We start from the raw sequence: 20,616 nt of genomic DNA, 5'->3' as shown, positions 1-20,616 counted from the left end.
ACTGCTTTTAGGCTTCCTCCGTTCCTGAGAGCATGTTCAATTCTATCCATATTATACTTCCCTATGTCAGCTGTCTTACGCTTGTTGATTAACTTCGAAAGTTCTGCCAGTTCTATTCTAGCTGTAGGGTTAGAGGCTTTCATACATTGGCGTTTCTTGATCAGATCTTTCGTCTCCTGCGATAGTTTACTGGTATCCTGCCTAACGGAGTTACCAGCGACTTCCATTGCACACTCCTTAATGATGCCCACAAGATTGTCGTTCATTGCTTCAACACTAAGGTCCTCTTCCTGAGTTAAAGCCGAATACCTGTTCTGTAGCTTGATCTGGAACTCCTCTATTTTCCCTCTTACCGCTAACTCATTGATCGGCGTCTTATGTGCCAGTTTCTTCCGTTCCCTCCTCAGGTCTAGGTTAAATCGCGTTCTTGCCATCCTATGGTCACTGCAGCGCAACTTGCTGAGCAGGTCCACATCTTGTATGATACCAGGGTTAGCGCAGAGTATGAAGTCTATTTCATACTCGCTGTTCGGGCTCCTCCACGTCCACTTTCGGCTATCCCGCTTGCGGAAGAAGGTATTCATTATCCGCATATTATTCTGTTCCGCAAACTCTACTAATAACTCTCCCTTGCTATTCCTAGTGCCTATGCCATATTCCTCCACTGCCTTGTCTCCAGTCTGCTTCTTGCCTACCTTGGCATTAAAGTCGCCCATTAGTATAGTGTATTTTGTTTTTGTGAGGTGCAGCGGTGGTGTAGAGGTAGAGCACCCGCCTCGAGTGCAAAAGGTCCGTGGTTCGAATCCCGGTGCCGGCAATTTTCCACGAAAAAAAATCCGTGTGTTGATAAAATTGCATAAACAGGCCTGGAGTGTGGCCTGATCCCGGTGACCAGAACCGGTAACGCACTCGCTCACCAGAGCAGGATTGGCCACCCTGGTGCAGTACTTGGCAACCTCCTATATGAACACAACAAACATCTCGGTTTGTCTTATGCCAAGTTTCCTTCTCACTGATATCAGGCTGCGTCCATTTTTTACGACTTCCTCAGTCTTTCTCACGCTATAATTCCGATATCACTTATTTTCGCCTTCTTGATCAGTTTTGACAGCTCCCTGAATTCTGTCTTATCTCTTGAGTTGGACATTTTCATTCTTTGTCGCTTCTTTATTAGGTCCTTTGTTACTTCGGATAGCTTGCCTACTGGTTGCCTTGGTTCCTTGCCTCCCACTTCAACTGCTGCCTCTGAAGCCAGCGTTGTTACGGTTACCTCTATGTCGTCATCATCGTCTCTCTGTTGTAAGGCTGCATATTTGTTTGCAAGTACCGGCCTAAATTTGTCTGCTTTTACCCATACTGACTCTAACTTTAACTGTTTCTTCTTGATCAATTTTACTCTTTCTCTATTACCCGCCGTGGTTGCTCAGTGGCTATGGTGTTTGGCTGCTGAGCACGAGGTCACGGGATCGAATCCCGGCCACGGCGGCCGCATTTCGATGGGGGCGAAATGCGAAAACACCCGTGTGCTTAGATTTAGGTGCATGTTCAAGAACGCCAGGTGGTCAAAATTTCCGGAGTCCTCCACTACGGCGTTCCTCATAATCAGAAAGTGGTTTTGGCACGTAAAACTGCAAATATTATATATTTCTCTATTCATATTGAGGTAAATTCTAGCCCTTACTAACCTATAATCACTGCACTTTACCTTACCTATCACTTCTACATCCTGCACTATGCTGGGATCGGCAGAAAGTATAAAATTAATGTCATTTCTTGTTTCACCATTAGGGCTTTTCCAGGTCCCCTTTCTGTTGCTACGCTTCCTGAAAGAAGTGTTCATTATTCTCATCTTATTTCTTGCTGCGAATTCTACCAGCACCTCTCGTGTAGCGTTTCTAGAATCGACGCCGTAGTTGCCAATTGCGCGTTCACCCGCCTGCTTTTTCGCCACTTTTGCGTTGAAGTCACGCATTACTACTGTGTACCGAGTTTGCCCTTTTCTCATCGCTAATTAAACATCTTCATCAAGCTGATCTACTTCCTCATCGTCGTGACTGGATGTTAGAGCGTAGGCTTGTACTACCTTTAATCTATACCTCTTATTAAGTTTGATGACGACTACTGCTGCCCTCTCATTAAGGCTGTAGAATTAGTCAATGTCCACTATGTCCTTATAGATTAAGAATCCTACTCCGTATTGCTTCTTATCAGCGAGACCTCTATATCAGAGGACATGGCTGTTATTCAGCGACGTATAAGCCACCAGTTCTAATCTCACTAAGGGCGATGATATCCCAAACAATGTCTGATAATTCCTCAGAATCCTGCTAAGCTAGCCTCACTCGAGAGGTGTTCGGGTGTTAAATGTTGCAGGGGTAAGTTTCCATTGGCGGCCTGTCCGGACCCAGATATTCTTAGCACCCTCTGCTGCGTTACAGGTCTGTCCGCCGCCTTGCACAGGTGCTCCGCAGCTGGAGTGAGGGCCGTGAGTTAATGGTAGATATCATTGGGGAGGTTGTGGACGAATACTGCACCAGGGAGGCCAATTCCTGTTCTGGTGAGGGAGCGTCTTTGTTCAAGCTTAGTGGGCCTTCCTAATTTGGTAGTACCTAGATTAGTATAGCCCCACTCACTCTCGGCATCTTTCGCCGGTGCCAGGCGCCACTCCAAGCCTGTCCGGGACCACTTCACAGTTAACGTCACTGACGCGGCGTAGTACCATATACGTAACAAAATACCGGCTCAGCAACTTTTCACAGAGGCCACGGCGGCGAACAGGGGTCCACACCCGAACTTGGTCTCCCGGGTTGTAGGACACGTCCCTGTGGCGGATGCTGTAGCCTCGTGCGTCTGTCTGCTGCCGCTGGCCGATGTGCAGCCGCGCGAGCTGCTGAGCTTCCTGGGCACGCTCAGCAAATTCATCGGCGTCAGTTGTCAAGTGGTCGGCATCTTGACACGGCAGCAAGCATCCAGCATCCTATGGACTTCGCGACCGTAGAGAAGGCGAAATGGTGTGAATCGCGTTGTCTCTTGCACGGCTGTGTTATACGCAAAGGTCACGTAAGGCGAGAGCCGATCCCATGTTTTTTGTTGAATGTCGATGTAGATGGACATCATGTCCGTGATCGTCTTATTGAGTCGCTCGGTAAGTCCGTTGGTCTGTAGACGATACGCGGTGGTCATTCGATGCCCGGTGTCGCTTTATTCAAAAACTTCATCCATAAGCTGGTCTGTGAATGCTGTCCCTCTGTCTGTTATGACAGTGGAGGGAGCACCGTGACTCATTACGATGTGGCGCATGAATAATTTCACTACCGCTGAAGCCGTAACTCGTGGGATCGCTTGCGTCTCAGCATAACGAAGTAGAGGGTTCGACGGAAGCTCATCTGGTCGGGATGAAACATGAAGCAATAAAACGACGGACACCGACCAAAAGAAGTACTAAAACAGGAATAAATCTAAAAGACGTTTCGGCTTCACTACGGAAGCCTTGTTCACAATATTAAAAAAGGAATAAATCTAAAAGACGTTTTGGCTTCCTACGGAAGCCTTGTTCACAATGTTAAAAAAGTAATAAATCTAAAAGACCGGCTTCCGGTTCCGGCTTCCCTGCGGAAGACTTGGTCACATTGTGAACAAGGCTTCCGTAGGGAAGCCGAAGCGTCTTTTAGATTTATTCCTTTTTTAGTACTTCTTTTGGTCGGTGTCCGTCGTTTTATTGCTTCACGTCTCAGCATAACGTGTTAAATAATCATTCGCGACGATCACGCATTTGTTGCCGTCGGCAGAGAGAGGAAACGGTCCGAGAATGTCCATGCCGACTTGGTCGAAAGGCGTGTGAGGAGCTTCGATTGGCTGAAGGAAGCCAGCCGGTTTAACTGACGGTGCCTTTCGGCGCTGGCATTCACGACACTCTTTAACTTACTGTTTGACGTTTACCGAAAGCTCGGGCCAATAGTACATCTCGCTTATTTTAGCGAGTGTTCGTGAGAAGCCTAAATGACCAGATGTGGGTTCGTCATGGCAAGGGAAAAGGACGTCGTTTCGCATGTCTCTTGGAACCATCAGGAGGTAAGCACGGCTGTTCGAACGGGCATTCTTCTTATACAGCACGTTGTCTCGTACACAGAAGGATGTCAACGAGCGGTACAGATGGCGTGGCATGGCTGTGCCGCGGCCCTCTAAATGATCGATCATCAGTCGAATCTCAGCGTCGTCACGCTGCCCTCTGATGAAGTCCAACGAACTAATGGCGCCCAGAAAGCCGTCATCGTCCTCAGTTTCCTGACTGACAGGATCAGTGGGTGCGCAGGACAGTGTATATGCGCCTTAATGCTTACTGCCAGACTTGTAAACGATAGTGTTGTCAAATTCCTGTACCCGCAAGCTCCACCGTACCAGTCGTCCTGAAGGGTCGTGCACACTTGCCAACCAACAGAGGGCATGGTGGTCCGTCACTACTTTGAAGGGACCATCATAGAGGCAGGGGCGAAACTTGACAATCACCCACACGACTGTGAGACACCCTTTCTCTGTAGTGGAATGATTCACCTCGGCACGGCACAGTGAGGGGCTGGCATAGGCTATGACTCTTTCCACTCCACCTTGACGCTGGACGAGCACTGCGCCGAGGCCAATGCTACTGGCGTCGGTATGCACCTCTGTATTGGTATCATCGTCAAAATGTGCAAGAATAGGTGCTGACTGCAGGAGCTGTCGTAATTCAGCAAAAGCTGCCGGTTGCTCATTACGCCAGACAAATGGCGTGTCGCTCCTTGTAAGGCGAGTCAGAGGCTCCGTCACCTTCGAAAAGCCCTCAGTAAACCGGCGATAGTTGGCGCACAAAGCCAGGAAGCGCCGGACGGCCTTCTCATCGCAGGAGCTCGAAATGCGGCTACAGCGGCAAGGTTGTTTGGATCGGGTCGGACCCCTCTGGCGCTTACTACATGCCCGAGGAACTTGAGCTCTGCATAACCAGAGTGGCACTTTTCCGGCATAACTGAGAGGTCTGCCGATCGGATGGCTTCTAGCACACTCCGCAGGCAGTGAAGATGCTGCTCGAACGTTTCGGAAAATACGACCACATCATCAAGATACACAAGTCTGCCGCTTCAGCCCAGTGAGGACAGTGTCCATCATTCGCTGGAAATTGGCCGGGGCTGAACACAAGCCAAAAGGAAGAACTCGAAATTCGTAGAGACAGTCTGGAGTCATAAAGGCTCTTTTCTCGCGGTCTCGTCCATCTACCTCGATTTTCCAGTAGCCACTTTTTAAATGCAGAGAATAGTGGGCACGCCGCAGCCTATCTAACTCGTCGGCAGCGGGTAAACGTTGTTAAGCTTCCGGTAGTCGACACACAAGCGGAGCGTTCCGTCTTTCTTTTTTACAAGAACGACCGGAGACGATCACGGGCTGTTGGAAGCTTCGATGACACCGTCGTCGAGCATCTCCCGGAGCTGCGTACGTAAGGCTTTGCGTTCTTTTGCCGACACGCGGTAAGGCTGCTGGTGTATCGGGCGTGCGTCCTCGAACGTGATCCTGTGTCTAGTGATGCGAGTCTGGTGTACCTTTGAAGAACTCGCGAAGCAGGTCCGGAATTCACGCAAGACCTTGCGCAGTGCTGTCTGGCTATCGGTGGACAGTTCAGAATTAATGTCGATATGGCCCAGAGACCTGTCTGCTGTCTCGACTACTTCCGACGTGAAACAGCTGTTAACTTTTACTACTTCGTCTGCAAATATTTTCCAAGTGCCGCGGAAAAGGTGTCGATGCTCGTTGCTGAAGTTGGTAACAAGCAAATGTGATGGGCCATCTCGAAGCTGTATAACACTTCAAGCCACACAAACACCTTGCTTTAGGAGGTGTTCCAAATTAGGTTCGATCACCGCTTCGCCATCGCGTAAGCCGCAACATGTGACGTCGAAGAGGACACTGGCTCGTGGAGGAAGCATTACACTGTCTCCAGAAACACAAAGTACGTCAGCATGCCGTTGATCGTCCTGCACGTCGATTTCTCGGTAGGTTGAAAATGTGATACGATGATCTTGAAGATACGAGATCTTGATGTGATACGAGATCTTGAAGAGTATGGTGCAAGAGCACCATACTCTTGCAGGAAGTCAACGTCGTGAATAACGCTGCGGTGGCATTCGCGTAAGACAAGGCAACACGCTACGAATGCAGATCCTTGAATTTCAACTCTGGTCATGCAGGTGCCTAGTGGGGTAACGGCGTGCCCACCAGTCGCCCGAATGTGCGAGCTATACCTGGGAATGATTACTTTCTTCAGCTGCGTTGCCATTTTCCCGTTTAATATAGGGTAGTGTGAGCCGGTGTCCACTAAAGCACTAATGGCGCTATTGTCAATAGTTACTGCTAGATCGAGAGAAAGCCGGTCGTCTTGTTCAGCTGCAGGTGGTGTCGGATGGGGATCTGTCCGTGCCTGAGTTGATCGGAGGTCTTTAGCACTTCGATCGTCATCCGCCTCGTCCCCAAAGATCGCTTTAGTTTTCCCGGCGGGACTGCGTGACCGCGCGGTAGAATACCGCTGGGGCGGAGATTAAAATTGTCTCGGAGACGGTTACCGCGACTGCCGCCCGGCAGGCGGTGGCAAGCGCTGCTGAGAGAGGTAGTCCTCAATGTCCCGGGGTCGCTGGCCATATCGGGGCGGCGGCGGGTATGCGGAAAAGTCGCGAAGTCCAAGGCGCCGGTATGGGCACTGGCGGTACAGGTGGTCAGCTTCACCGCAGTGGAAACACTGAGGCCGGCGACAGGTGTGCGCCAAACATCCGACTTCCGAGGAGACGTGCGTCTGTCGTCGATGTAGTGGACCGGTTGCTCCGGACGATGGACACCTGCAGCGACATGAGCAAAAGGCGGCGACGTGTACCCAGCTTCGCAGTACGATATCTGCTGCGCCGACTGAAGTGACACTGTAGGAGGAGCACGACGCAACAGCGGCGGAGAGGAAGCAGGGCGCCTTAAGGTTTCCGCGTAGGTCGCTTTAAATGGTTAGCAATGTCAATTCCGAATCATAAAGCGTAACAGTATTTTAACTCACGTTGGCTAGACCAGTGGTTTGGATGTCGTAGGCCTCCAGCAGTTCACGTGCGGTTTTGTTCTTGCTTCTGCCTAGGATCCTTGACATTAAGGAACAGTGGTTCACAGTCGGAACAATATCTGCAATGCGCAGACGAGTGCGCAATCGTATCCTTCTATAAAATATTTGCGGGCTCTCTCACTCGGGCGTTGACTCAGCGCCCAGTTTGCCAAAAGCTCCTTAAGCTTAAGTTTGCCCAATGTAGCACTTGCCACAGCTGTGCGGAATCAGATGAGCCACTCCAGTGGAGCAGTGCACGTAACGCTCAACGTGCTGTACTGTACACCCGTTCGTAGGGCCATGCGTGATTCGGGGACAGAGATGGGCCAGCTTCCTCGGGGCGGAGAAGACCACAGGTGCTCCACACTTGTTCGCCACCCTCTTAATGTTGTGGGTAACCCTTTGAAGGTACGGGACCACTTGTGCCTTTTTTTTCGAGCGTTATGCTCGATTTCATAGCCCATCTTAGGCCTTTTGTTGCCTTTCAGCTTCTGGAGCAATGTTTCTCCCACTGACGCCAACACCGACCAGGGGGAGCCGGCTTTTAAAAGCCACTCAATCTGATTGTCAAACCTCGTCTTGGTCCTATGAGCAGAGAATTTTTTAACTCTTTTATTCTTTCGAGTTTTTTTTTTTGCGCTGAAAAGCATCATATTACTTAAGTTGAGGTCTGCTTTAAAAAACGCCAGGTGATAAGAATTAATTCGGAGTCCCCTGTTATGGTGCCTCACAATAATATCGTTGTTTTGGCACGCAAAACCCGAGATTTAATTAATTGTAAAGCTTTGCAACCAGCTTTGTGGTCTTAACCTGTTGAATTTGGCTCGCTCATTTTTACGTGACGAGTTTTGTTCCTCGTATTTTCGTAGCAGGATTTCTCGCTCGGCGACTTGGTATACACAAAAGAAAAAAAGCCATTGAAAAGATGCAGTCGCAAAGAAAGTGGATGTGCGTTCTTTCTCTATACTCCCCCCCCCCCCCCCACCTTGTTCACCAATACCAATATAATCTGTTGTACTGCTCTTCTTCGTAATTTCAGGAATCGTGAGGCAGCCGCAGGTGCCACATAGGTGAGAGTGGTCTTGCTGTTGGTGTAGAGTCCGATGGAAGGCAGCCTCGATGAGCCGCAACAAGTCATGAAAATGTGACTTGAGGTCTTTGCGCCGCCAAACTACCGCTATAGCGACTAGGGACTCGGCAGATATGTTTAATGTGTTATGAGGTTGTCGACAGGGATGTACGTCATAATAGGGTGGTCTCTCAGAATCGGGAGTTTAGGCGCACTTAGAATTGAGGGTGCGAATATTCTTTTTTCATATATTTGCCAAAACTCGTAAGCTGTAATGTAAACAGCCCACAAACAGCGTTTTGTATAGCTGCAGCATTGACAGTACCGATTTGCCTGAAGATTTTCCACGAAGGAACTTTATTATGCGAGCAATCGATATTAGTCTCTTCTTCAGGCAGTAGCAGTAGGGGCTCCATGTAAGGCTTCAGTCAATATTAATACCTATAAAACGATAAGTTTTTTGGTATGAAACAGCCTGGTCGTTCATATAGACAGCATGCGGGGTCGTGTGCTTGCGCGTTAATTTAGTGAATGGGTACAGTCTGATGGAGACACCCAGAGCCTTGCTTGCAGATATAGGAACAAGTTAGCGTGGCTGCCCGCTTGGTTCTTGCAGAAGACCGAATACAGATATTGCCAGCGTATAGTAATAGGTAAACTGTCTTGGATAAAAGGTCGGCTTTAGTAAGGTAAAGGGAGTTCTCGTCAAATAGTCGCGGATCCACTGGAACATTCGCCCGCCGATTTCGACAGGCTCCAACGACTCTAGCATCGCTTTGTGCATGGCATCATCGTATGCACGTTGTGCAGCAAGAGCCTGCGGAACTGCGTATGCGCATGATATGTTTTTCTTTTTGGACAAACGTTGTGGGGGAGGCCAATAACATTGTCTTTCAGTGACCCGCCGCGCCCAAAGCCCGCAATGAAGTCAGGGTACACGTTGTAGCGCTCAAGATACTATCCTAGGCCGTGTAAAGATAAAAAAGGAAACCGAGAGTACGATTCTTATGAGTCATTTCATAAGAAAATAACAAGGACACCGAGGACAGCATAGGAAAATTACATGTACCATTAATTGAATTAAACAAATGATAAATTAATGGAAAATAAAAGTGGATGAAAAAAAGAACCGACCGCAGGCGGGGCACGAACCTACGTCTTCGCACTACGCGTGCGATGCTCTTACCAATTTAGCTACCGCTGCTATCAGTTAATATCGCCGTGTCTGTCGGTTTCGGTAGCCTCCCTATGAGATGAATGATCTCTCGTCATTTGTTTTAAGACAACCTGCTCATTTCAATGTTTGGGCAGTCCTTTGACAAAGCTTCACGAAATCCATGAGAACTGGAACATTTAGGAACCATGGCATTGCACTCGTTTGCTGAGTGGGCCTCAGAGCAGTGGGAACAAGCTGCCGTATTTTTTTGCACATGCTCCTAACGTGACCAACTTTAATGCAGTGGTGGCATGACAGTGACATACGAAAGGGCGCCGACGATGTTGAAAGTGGCCCACCTTCACATATGAAGGCAGAGAGTCTCCCTTGAGCAGAACTTTTAAACAGCGTGAATTGCACACGCGGGGTACACTCACAATGACGGCAGCTTTACTGGCGGCCTTGACAATAACTCTCAATTTGTAGTTGAGAATGGCGGCATTTACATCGCAGGTGATGACGTCAGTGGGATATGGGAACGATCCGAGACGTTGCGCACTCAGCTCGGCGCACCCGTGTGCGGAACAATTGGATGCTTCCTACGCGCAGTATATTCACTCTGACGTCAGTAACTTTGTTGTTAATTCGATAGCACTGAAACAGATTGTCTGGCAAGGCGACTGATGTTGCGGTTGGGGCAAGCAGGAACAAGAAGGATGGTGTTCAACACTTGCAGAGCCCCCGTTGCGTCCTCTTATTCAACGTGCTCGAGGATGAGGAGGTCCTGCTGTTTCGTCTTTTAACCTTACTGTTCATTACGAAGTCGCCGTCGGAAGGCTCCTCACTGCTCAGTGAGTAGACACGGGTGTTCTCGCTGTTATGCTGTGAGGGTCGGTTTGCTTTCTGGACGCTGCCGCCGCTCAAGTCGCCGAACCTGCCAGACGTCCAAAGTAGGCCGCGTCCATTACCGACAAACAAAGAAGTGTCACAAAGATACGCGCAAAATTCCGCGAAAGAGGGAAGAGGTGCTCAAACAATGTACTTTCTTTAATTTTGGACATTCTGCCAGAGAGACACTTCATCGTCGTCCGTTTAACAGCTTGTCAAACGTTACAAATGTGAAAGAGAGGCAAAAAAAAATATTTCCAAGAATCCAAGATAGATTTCAAGCTGAGGTCAGACTTTATTCAAAGTACCTATCCGCAGTATTCAATCGATTCCCGAGCAGGCAAATATAGTTTGCATAGAGTATGGAGCAAACTACACATTCGATGTCCACTGGATATGCAGTATTTACAGGCTCACAAGGAGACTTTGAGATATCCACATCCGTCGAGCTCTGCACGCCAAAAAATATGTGTCTTTCAAAAACCTTTCGAAAATTTTTTTGAGGAACCTTGTTCTTTCACTACGACACAAGAGGGTGCGTCACGTTAGGGAATTTTGGAAGCAACCCTCCTAGGAGGGACATAACCTCTATTTGGGTTCCGGCCGATGAAGAAGTTCCAGGTAACGAAGCCGCTCACGAGCCCGCCCGAACACTCTACCACCGGGCAACTCTAGAGCAGCCAGTTCCAGAGATCAAAAATAACATCATCACGTACAAGGAAATCGTAGATCATTACAAAGCCGAAAGAAGAATCTTTCCGCCTCCGCTTCGGTCTCTCTCTCCGGAGGATGCTCGCATTTGGCGGCGCCTCCAAGGAAACAATTATACATCCCCATATTGGATCTACTTAGCTCAGACGAGGGACCATAACGACGCTCTTCGCAAAATTTGTAAGGAGAAAGGTACGCTAGACCGTGTAATATGGGAGTGTGCTGGCTCCCCAGGGGCCAAAGAAAAGATTTACAGTAGAGAAGCCCGGAAGGCCTTGCTCCAGAGCGAGGGCGAAGACGACCAGCGTCGAGCAATCCTCATGGCCGTTGAGGCCGTGAAGACTCGCCGTCCTCAACGCTCGGGGACTGCTTCGTCCTCCCTCCCTACCGGCGTTAGGGTAAGAGGTGGGCACCCCAGCTCGGTGGAATAATAACGTTTTCAATCAATCAATCAATCAATTTTGGAAGAAAAATAAACCTAAATGTGTTCTTTACATTTCTTTGTCTTTCGCGAAATAAAAAAAAAGGCGTTCACGAACTTTTTTTTATGCCATAGTCATTGCACATGAGGGCAGCTTGTTTGGCGAGTTGGTATACATGATTTTGAGGGGAGGAATGCCAGTGAAACAAAAGGAAACGAAAAGAACCTAAGGAAAGACGCTGGCAAAGTTGCTTCTAGGGCGATGAAAAACTATCTATGGAAACGTTGTCCCCAGGCTGAGCGAACAGCACATTCGTACCAGAACGATGTTTACAGAAATAATGTCCAGCGCTCTATCACGAATTTTGCCCGTGTCTTCCACTCATTTCTTTCTTGTCTCCTTTTCTGTTTCTTTGGACCCGCCGTGGTTGCACAGTGGCTATGATGTTGGGCGGCTGAGCACGAGGTGGCGAGATTGAATCCCGGCCACGGCGGCCGCATTTCGATGGAGGCGAAAACACCCGTGTTAGATTTAGGTGCACGTTAAAGAACCCCAGCTGGTCGAAATTTCCGGAGTCTTCCACTACGGCGTGCCTCATAATCAGAAAGTGCTTTTGGCACGTAAAACCATATAATTTAATTTTTTTCTGTTTCTTTGGAATTTCAGGAGATTTGCCCTTAGCTGGAGCTGATGGGAGAGTCGGAATGAAGTATCTACTGCAGCAGTAAACGAGTTCAGAACCAAAGAACCAAAAAATTTGTTGTAGCCTGCTGATAATTTATGCGTTGTTCTAACACCTAACTGACTAAGCCTAAGACGTCTTGCTGAGTACATATATATGCTAGCATCTCGTTTTATTTTACACCGAGGGCTCACGCATGCGCAGTTGGCGGTGGCTCGGCAGGCAGCGTGCTGGCCAACCGTCTGTCTGCCGACCCTGGGAACAATGTGCTCTTGCTGGAAGCGGGCGGCCCCGAGACAGTCGCTGAGCAGGTCCCTTTCCTGGCGCCTTTCCTCGCCACCGAAGCCAACACGTGGGGCTACAAGACCGTGCCGCAGAAGGACGCCTGCCTTGGTTTCCCGGAACGAGTGAGTACTGCGCGCACGCTTGCATTCAGGCCGACGGGTGCTGTGCTGTCCCCTCCTGAAGAGAGAGAGAGAGGAAAATGGTTAAGAGAGAGTGAGGTTAAGCAGGACGGTTGGCTGCCTCACGCAGGGGGAGAGATTAAGAGAAGAAAGTCCAATGGCGATATCGCCGACATGGTAACAATTGTCTGCTCTATGTCCACTGACGGTCACTCAGTCCGGATCACAGACGGTCCTAAGGATATCGCCGGGCTACTACAACACATTTCACTCGGAAAGACGGAATGGCGCGACTCCAATAGCCATCGCACGTATAATAATGTCGCGCAAGAATTATTTTTGCAAGCGATAGAGAGGTAGGGACACGGCCGCTCGATGAAAACCCACTCTTGCGTATTTTTATGCAGCTCCCACGGCACGGAGATCAATCAGAACAAAAAAAAATCGGTTTGCTATCCCATACTGGGGAAGAGAGAGGAGGAAAGTAGAAAGATCTGGAAATAGAGAGGCACCGACCACAGAATCTAAACACCATTAAGGCTGTGATTTACATATGGCGATCATTAATTTATTTGTTCCGCACTCATTTTAGCGAAGGTAGCGTGCCAGTGAGGGAAACGGGAGAACTTTTCTGTGCAATCCTTTCACTGCAACAATGCGAGATTTCCAGCAGAACTCCAGGGAGGTTAAATAGGAATACTGCTCCGACGACTCAAAATGGCGTGACAGCTACGTAACCACGTTATACTATCAGCGTCTTGTTTTACCGAATTTTTTAGAAGAATAGTAAACTGGGTGGAGTTGGCGTATCTGTTCATGGTTGCAGTGCTATAACTGACACGGGACGAAAGTAGGAGGCGACCGACAGAGTGCTTTGACCGTCGTACTATTGTGTCTTGCTTTCGCCCCGTGTCAAGTTTGCGCTACCCCTACAGCCATGAGCGTTTTTTTTTTTTCTGTTAGAAATGTTTAAAGTTCCAATTGCTGAACAGGAGCCTACGATGGAAGTTCTGGATTACCTTTTTCACATATCTGGTGCTCGTCGACGTACTTGCAAATCTCGGCACACGAGCATTGCTGCCTTCCACTGCGGCTCCAGCGTTTCACGGCACCCTGTGGGCTACAAGAATAACGCGTGGCGCGCCGACGGACTCGCCACTAGTGGTGGCCTTGCCGAGGGGACTAGGGAAAGGAGGCAGCCGTACGCCGCGGTTTCCTGCTTCGTTGCTCATGATTTTCGCGTTTTCAGAGCGAAATAAGCAACATCCGTTGCATGTACGTGGTAGCCAAAACTTTAAGCCATGCCGAACAACACCTGTTGCGGGATGGGGTGCTCGAATAAACTTGCTGTCGACACGGTTCTAATCGTTCCCCACTGCGAGCGGCCTCACGATTGACAGCAACGGCAACAATGGTTCGCCGCCGTTGGGCGGGAAAATTCTTGTACTCGCGCTTTCTTTTTTGTCATTTCGGTGTTTGTTGCACTCGAACACGTTTACACGGGTAAGCAACGAAGCCGACCAACGCTTGCCTTAGCTCCGTGCGTCCAACCAAGCTGTGGCCATAGCCCGCGCGCGTCGGAGAAGCGCGTGCGCTCAAGCACGCCGGTCAGGCCAGGACACGTGCACCTCGAGATGAGCGGCGATGACGCGAAACCTACTGCGTCCACCGAGGCTCTATGGTAGCGCGCACCAAGTCTCGCCGCTGGTTGCCAGGCCAGGCGGTGCGTTACGCGCGTACCGCCTGGCTTTTCGCTCCGTCTCTCCAGCGGCAGGTTTGAGCGATATGTGCTTGCCTTTTCAGGATCGAATATTTGTGCTGTGCAGCTCCTTATTGTGAATTTGTGAAGTTATGGTGAAGGCGTCCGCGTAGGAGACAAAGATTAGTGGCTTAGTAGCACTGACGCTCACTTTCGGGAGCCTTGGGTTGGAGAGTAGTAGAAGAGCCTCCACCTTAACATTCTGATAGAGGTGGTGACTTTTGTCATTTTTCGCATTCTTGCAATTTTAAGCTCGCGCAATTGGTGCTTCAGTGACGAGTAGCAACACCATCTTACGGCAACATCTGTCTAAACAAAGTTCTTTTTACACACGCTCAAGGCTGTCACTGTATCACGTGGTTGTTGCACCGTGATATCAAAGACGACAAGCTTTATACACATAAAACGCTCCTCTAGGTGCACTAGGCACGGTTGTGCCTAGTATGCGCTGTTGTATCGTTATAATAAATGTGACCAAGTTAAGCGCTGTGGAAATTATTACATAAGTGACATCGCGCATAAAATCTGCGTAGTAGTTGTTCTGCAGCGCATACTATGAGCAACTTTCCCTTGAGAAGCAAAGTCGATTTGGTGAAGAACCATGCAGTGGCATAACCTTAGCGCAGTACTTGCATCCTTTCATTTTTGATACAGTGCAATAAAACAGGACGTTAATGAAGCCATCTCTTTCGTCCCTCTGGCTCTGTTTAAAAAACCGAACGTTAACTAATTTGCCCTATTTCCCACTTTGCATTCTTGAGGAATAATATTTGCAAGCCGTAATTAAAGAAGTTCGTCCAAGAGCGAACAAAAACTGTTTCATTTCGTTATCATTCTTTCTGAGTATTATTTGGTTATTATTTTTAGCGCTATGACTTACGATGCAAAATTTGTTTGGTTTTCACAGGAACCAATTACTACCTTTTTGTAGTATGTTTACAATATGTATGTTTACAGTAGCCTGCTTACAAAAGCATTGAAAGGTGACCTGAGAAATAGTAATATAAAACATTCATTCAAATTCCTGTATGTTAAATTGGCTTTCATTAAAGAAAGACCGGGTCCCAGACCGAAAGAAAAGCTGCGGTTTCAGCAGCTCGACGTGGGCTTCAGCGCTCATTGTACTTAGCAGCAGGCACAATATTAAAGGATACATAATGACCGTATCAACTGTAGGCTGATCATCAGAGCAAAACTAATAAAATGGCCGAGATATGCATTTAGGCATCGACGTTCGCACCTGTTTGCTGAGATCAGGATGTGACAACTTGACGTCTTGAAGCTTGGTATGCTCAGCCAAAAAAAAAAAAAAAAAAAAACAAGACCGGTGTCCACTTCTGGGGTCTACTCCGAGTGGTTTGCCATTGCATATCTGCATAACAGGGAAACATGTTTCATTGAACATTTGCAAAATCCAACAGAGGATTGCTGAATGCAGCTTGCAGTCTGATTCGACTGAGTGAGCCACAGAAATAACTCATCTAACTTGGTAAATTAAAGCCCATATTAGTGTGATGCACTACATATATGTTACACTAATGGGGCGGATTCTCTGGCTTATACAGCAAAATAATCAATGCGCGAGAAAAAAATTATTTTTCCGTACCCCTTGTAGGCACTGATTTAAGGAAAAGGAGCTAGAGCTGTCCACATGATCTACTTATTTTACCTGCGAGTATACTCAACAAAAATGTGTGTCCTAGCTGCTTAGTGGTATCTGAAATTATGTCAGTATTGCATATGTGCGTGTTGTCTAAAATAATTGAATTTTGAAAATGCTCGTAGGGATCCGATGTGCGTATATACGCAAATTATGGACACATGTAGAAGACTCAGCATCCAGTGCAAGTGAACGGTCCCACAGGCTTGGAGTCTATCGTGCAAATAGATTCGCTGCACGCATTTGTTACCAGAAAATGTATGTCACATGAAATGGCATGCAAGGAAGTGTTCAAAATATTGCACAGTTAATAAAACGCCTACGCTATTAATATGCGGGTTCATGCACTCGATTTCGTCCGTATTAGGGAATCATCTGTTGATTGCTTCCTGGCACAGAAATACTCAGCACACCGTCAGGCTTTAATGTGTTTCTGCGGTGGCCTTTCTAGAGGCATTATTGTTCAAAGTGCAACAATTAAACAGTTCTATAACTTGCTTGTAGATTCGCCAGCACAATTCCGGCTGCGCTGATCCACCTGTCCAGCAATTCCCTATTACTGAAGGAAATTCTGCAAATAAAATACTGCTCCGCATCTAAAAAAATGCTCTACTGTGACGCTTCTCAAACTATTACGATGCATCACGAGGGCTGTCTACTCGTGTGATGTTTTTAACAAGAAGATACATTCGTTTACTTACATGTGAAGGTAAATACAAGAGCCCTTCGGGGCTTGGGTGTGGCACAAGACACGAAGGTGCCATAGTGTCCGATATCGTTGCGCGATCGCATGTCAAACCTGAACTGTGCAAAAACTACGCATCCTACGCATACTACGCATCCAAAAACACAGAGATTCGAAACTGAAATTCGCGCCATGCTTTATTGAATGAATGCGTACATTGTGATTTATATAAATTACGCGCTTAGCAAGCACTTTCTGTAAACCTAATATTCTCACATCACTTTGATAAAACCATCAGGTATGCGTTTTTAATGACAAAGCATAAGGCGACCTGTACTTGTTTTCAGCTGTTTCAACAGTAATTGCGCTGGCCACATTAACAAGTAGCAACACGGCGGCGCCCTAGCGGTTCCCCCTTTTTCGGCCCAGCTTTTCCTCTAGAGTTGGTTATAGTAACTCTATGAAGTTATATACTAAATCTTCTGGAGTGGAAATGGCTGACCGAAAGTGAAGCTGGTCACCGCCATCTTGCTTGGGGTAAAAAGCCCTCGCTGCCGTGGTTAGCCGTCGTAGCAGCACGGAGTGTGCTGCTGCGCTGCTCTTGTAATGGTATTTAATGATTGTGGTATGCTATTCTAGATCACTGAAGCACCTCAGTAAGCAATGTTGAAATAGTGCGCTGCTGTCAGCTGTACATATTGTCTTATGAAGACGCTGGGAATAATATATCACCTGTAAGTACAGGTTCCTCTTTGCGTACAGTCGCCTGTATGGTGTGCATTTTCTTCAGTTGAGAAGCATTGGGAAGATGCAGGTGCATGGTTGAAGTAGTAACTTAGCACGATAAAAACAGGTCCTTGTCCACCTTTCTTATTTCCGTGTTTTTATCGCGCTAAATTACTACTTCAATTATGGACGACCAACTAGCCCGACAATCAACTCTTCTATGTGCATGGCGCATTATATTACACGTGTATCGATGTTAAAGTTGTTAAAATGTAGGCTGGGATTTCACCGCTAGCTTCAGCACGCTCGAGTTTTGCTCAAGTACCCATGCGGTCTGATTGTACGTACCACAATATGTCTACTTGTAATAATGCTTAAGCGCAAGGGCGCTTAGGTACCGAGTATTAGGTACTAATGGGTACTACTGGGCAGCTGCGGATGCGCTCTAAATTGCGTGTTTGTTACAGCGTAATCATTCTTTGGCGAGTACCCCAACCCCATCACGTGAAAGTGTAATGCCTTGTAGCTGCACAAAAATGCGTAATTTGCGAAGTTAAGAGATTTAATTGTTATAATAGTGAAAATGTAGATGATTGGTAGTTCTATAAGTGATTAGAAACAATTTAAGCCAATAAAGAAATTGATCAGAGAGAATTACCGTAGGGATACACACTGCTCCATAGAAAATGCATGGGGAAGCTTATAATTAGGGGGAGGCCAAATGAAATTCGGCGTTGGCCAACTTGAAATTTGGGAGCAGACGAACCTGAAATTTAAGGGTGGGCCACCCCAAGTTTCAAGTTGACCTACCCGGAAACTTCAAATTTGTCCCCTCCCCCCCCACCCCTCAAATTTCAAGTTTGGCCAACCCCAACATTAAGTTGGCCCACGTACTAATTTCAAGTTGGCCCATCCCCAAATTTAAGTTGGGCCATCCCCAAATTTGAGGTTGTCCCAACCACAAATTTCAGGTTGACCCACTGCCAAAATTCAAGTTGGCCCACCCTCCAATTTCATTTGGCCTGCCTCCGAATTTCAAGTTAGCCCAGCCCCATATTTCAATTAGCCCACCCTCCAATTTAAGTCGGCCCATCCATACTATAAGCTTCTACATGTATGTTCTATGGAGCCCTATGCACCCCTATGGGTATTCTCTCTGGTAACTTTCTTGTTGACTTAAATTGTTTCCAATCGCTTATAAGTCTACCAGTCATCTACATTTACACTAGTATAACGATTAAATGTCTTCGAAAATTACGTATTCTTGTGCAGGTGCAGGTACAGGACACAGAACTTTTCGCGTGATGGTGCTGGGGTACTCGCCAAAGGATGCTTACGCATTAAACAAAGTTCATCATAACTACCACTTCAGGCTCACAAAAGACAAATGTAGAATCATATATTGCTGTAACTAAATTGTCTCATCACAAGTAAAATAGTTATGTAAGATAAATATCTTTTGTGCAATTTTTGATCGGGGAAAAGAAAACGCACTCGAGTGCCGCGCGTATTCCGCGCTGCCCATATTCTGGGTCCGCCATCTTTTGCCCCCAGCAATATGGCCGCTGGTGGCTTCACTCGCTCCCGTAGGCGGCCGCAGTGGCTGCCAGCCCAGATGTTTTGAGCGCGACGTGCCTGATAGCGAAGAACGGACACGCATGCCCAAAGCGCCCCTGGCGCAGAAGTGCTGGGAGCCTCGACCCCACGCTGTGTGACGGCAGACGACGCAGCAATGCAGTTTTGCGTAGTTTTGCGACGCTCCGCCATGCATTGCAGATCCCGCAATCTTTTGCTGCTGACAGTACCAGGTTGCACGAAACGCACTTTGCTAAGGCACCGCTTCGCATTTGCTTCCCATTGGGACGAGGCCGTTAGCATGACAGCAAGTCGCTGGAATAGTAACTTCCCATTACTCTCTCTCCTGACTAGCGCGCAGGCATGACCCAAGGCAAGATTCTCGGAGGTTCGAGTGTCCTCAACTCGATGAGCTTTGTGCGGGGAAATCGCAAGGACTATGACACCTGGCAGGATGGGTATGGTGCTCACGGCTGGAGTTACGAAGATGTCCTGCCCGTCTTCAAAGAGATCGAGACCTACTACATCCGCAATCCGGGTCGTGAGTTCAATATTATAAGTTTACTCATTCAAAAAGAAAAAAAAAGAACACGAGAAGAGCGCTAACCAAACAGGGATTGGTTAGCGTTGGTATCGTCCACTGACATGACCGTCAACCAGCTGACGTCACGTTCTCTTAATTACTATTTGTGCTCACGCAGACTGTCGTCTAGCAATGTTTGAGCAAATATCTTGAAGCACTTTTTGACTACGCGGAAACAAGTGTTATCACATTCTCTGGCCACTGTCAATAAACACTGTTTCTTCGTTTAAATATTGCACGGGTTCCCACAATAGGTACTAGAATTGTTAAATAAAACCGTGGGGACCCAACGGGCTTTTTGGAATCTATGCGAAGGGAAGCTTTTGTGAAACGGTTAATCAAACGCTGTATTCTGCAACGCATATTCCAGCATAGCGATTGCGTGCCTGCCCGGCAAATCAAGAAGACACAGAAAAACCCACCACGTGACCCACGTGATCACGTGATCGAGCATTACACTTTCTCGGCCCATTTTACTATTACCCCGTCTCCAGGACAGACCCACCTTACTCGGCTAAAAGCCGACACAGCAGACGCGTCCTTCGCTAGCAAAGAAGACATAAAGGTTCGCATTAATTAACACAAACATGGCCGAAGCTCCCTTACGGGGAATTATCGTGGTGCGAAGCATTATACTCGTATAGTGGCTCTTATATGCGCGTTTGACAGCTAAACGTTCTTGCTGCTCTGCTTCCGTTAGATTAGGGTAACGCTGTCTATCCGCGGCTGTTCTTTCACATGACGTAGAAGCAATGCTCACACTTTCTTTGGTCGAGGTATGTTTGCAGTCCGAGAGCAGCAGCGGCTGCGGCGAGCGCCGCCCAATCACTTGCGCGCCAGGCTCCGCTGGCCTCCTCGAAGCCCCGTGGTTCAGGCATTGTCCGCAATAGAGAGTAAAAGGTGGTCCGATGTTTCGCAGCACTAAAGTAGGGAGCCCGCTAACAGCCGAGAAGTTCTCAATAATGGTTTAGAAAGCTTGATATTGGTCATTAATTGGCTGTGAACAGAGACTAGAAATGAAATAGACTTCATACTCTGCGCTAACCCTGGCATCATACAAGATGTGGACGTGCTCGGCAAGGTGTGCTGCAGTGACCACAGGATGGTAAGAACTCGAATTAGCCTAGAGTGAGGAGGGAACGGAAGAAACTGGTACATAAGAAGCCGTATAATGAGTTAGCGGTAAGAGGGAAAATA

At 47.8% G+C, this 20,616-nt stretch overlaps 1 protein-coding gene across 2 annotated transcripts in view; it reads left to right on the top strand.

Moving 5' to 3' along the window:
- Window positions 1–20,616, top strand: part of LOC142589525 (glucose dehydrogenase [FAD, quinone]-like) — a 124,740-nt gene that overhangs the window by 5,529 nt on the left and 98,595 nt on the right. For both annotated transcript variants that reach the window (XM_075700929.1, XM_075700930.1), the window contains exons 2-3: window positions 12,232–12,434; window positions 19,191–19,377. In XM_075700929.1, coding sequence (XP_075557044.1) covers window positions 12,232–12,434; window positions 19,191–19,377 — 390 coding nt within the window. The remainder of the gene's footprint in view (window positions 1–12,231; window positions 12,435–19,190; window positions 19,378–20,616) is intronic.

This window comes from Dermacentor variabilis, chromosome 8, assembly GCF_050947875.1.
Source record: "Dermacentor variabilis isolate Ectoservices chromosome 8, ASM5094787v1, whole genome shotgun sequence".
Taxonomy (NCBI): domain Eukaryota; kingdom Metazoa; phylum Arthropoda; class Arachnida; order Ixodida; family Ixodidae; genus Dermacentor; species Dermacentor variabilis.
The sequence above is the reverse complement of the archived record's forward strand: the minus strand, read 5'-3'. Positions and strand labels throughout refer to the sequence as shown.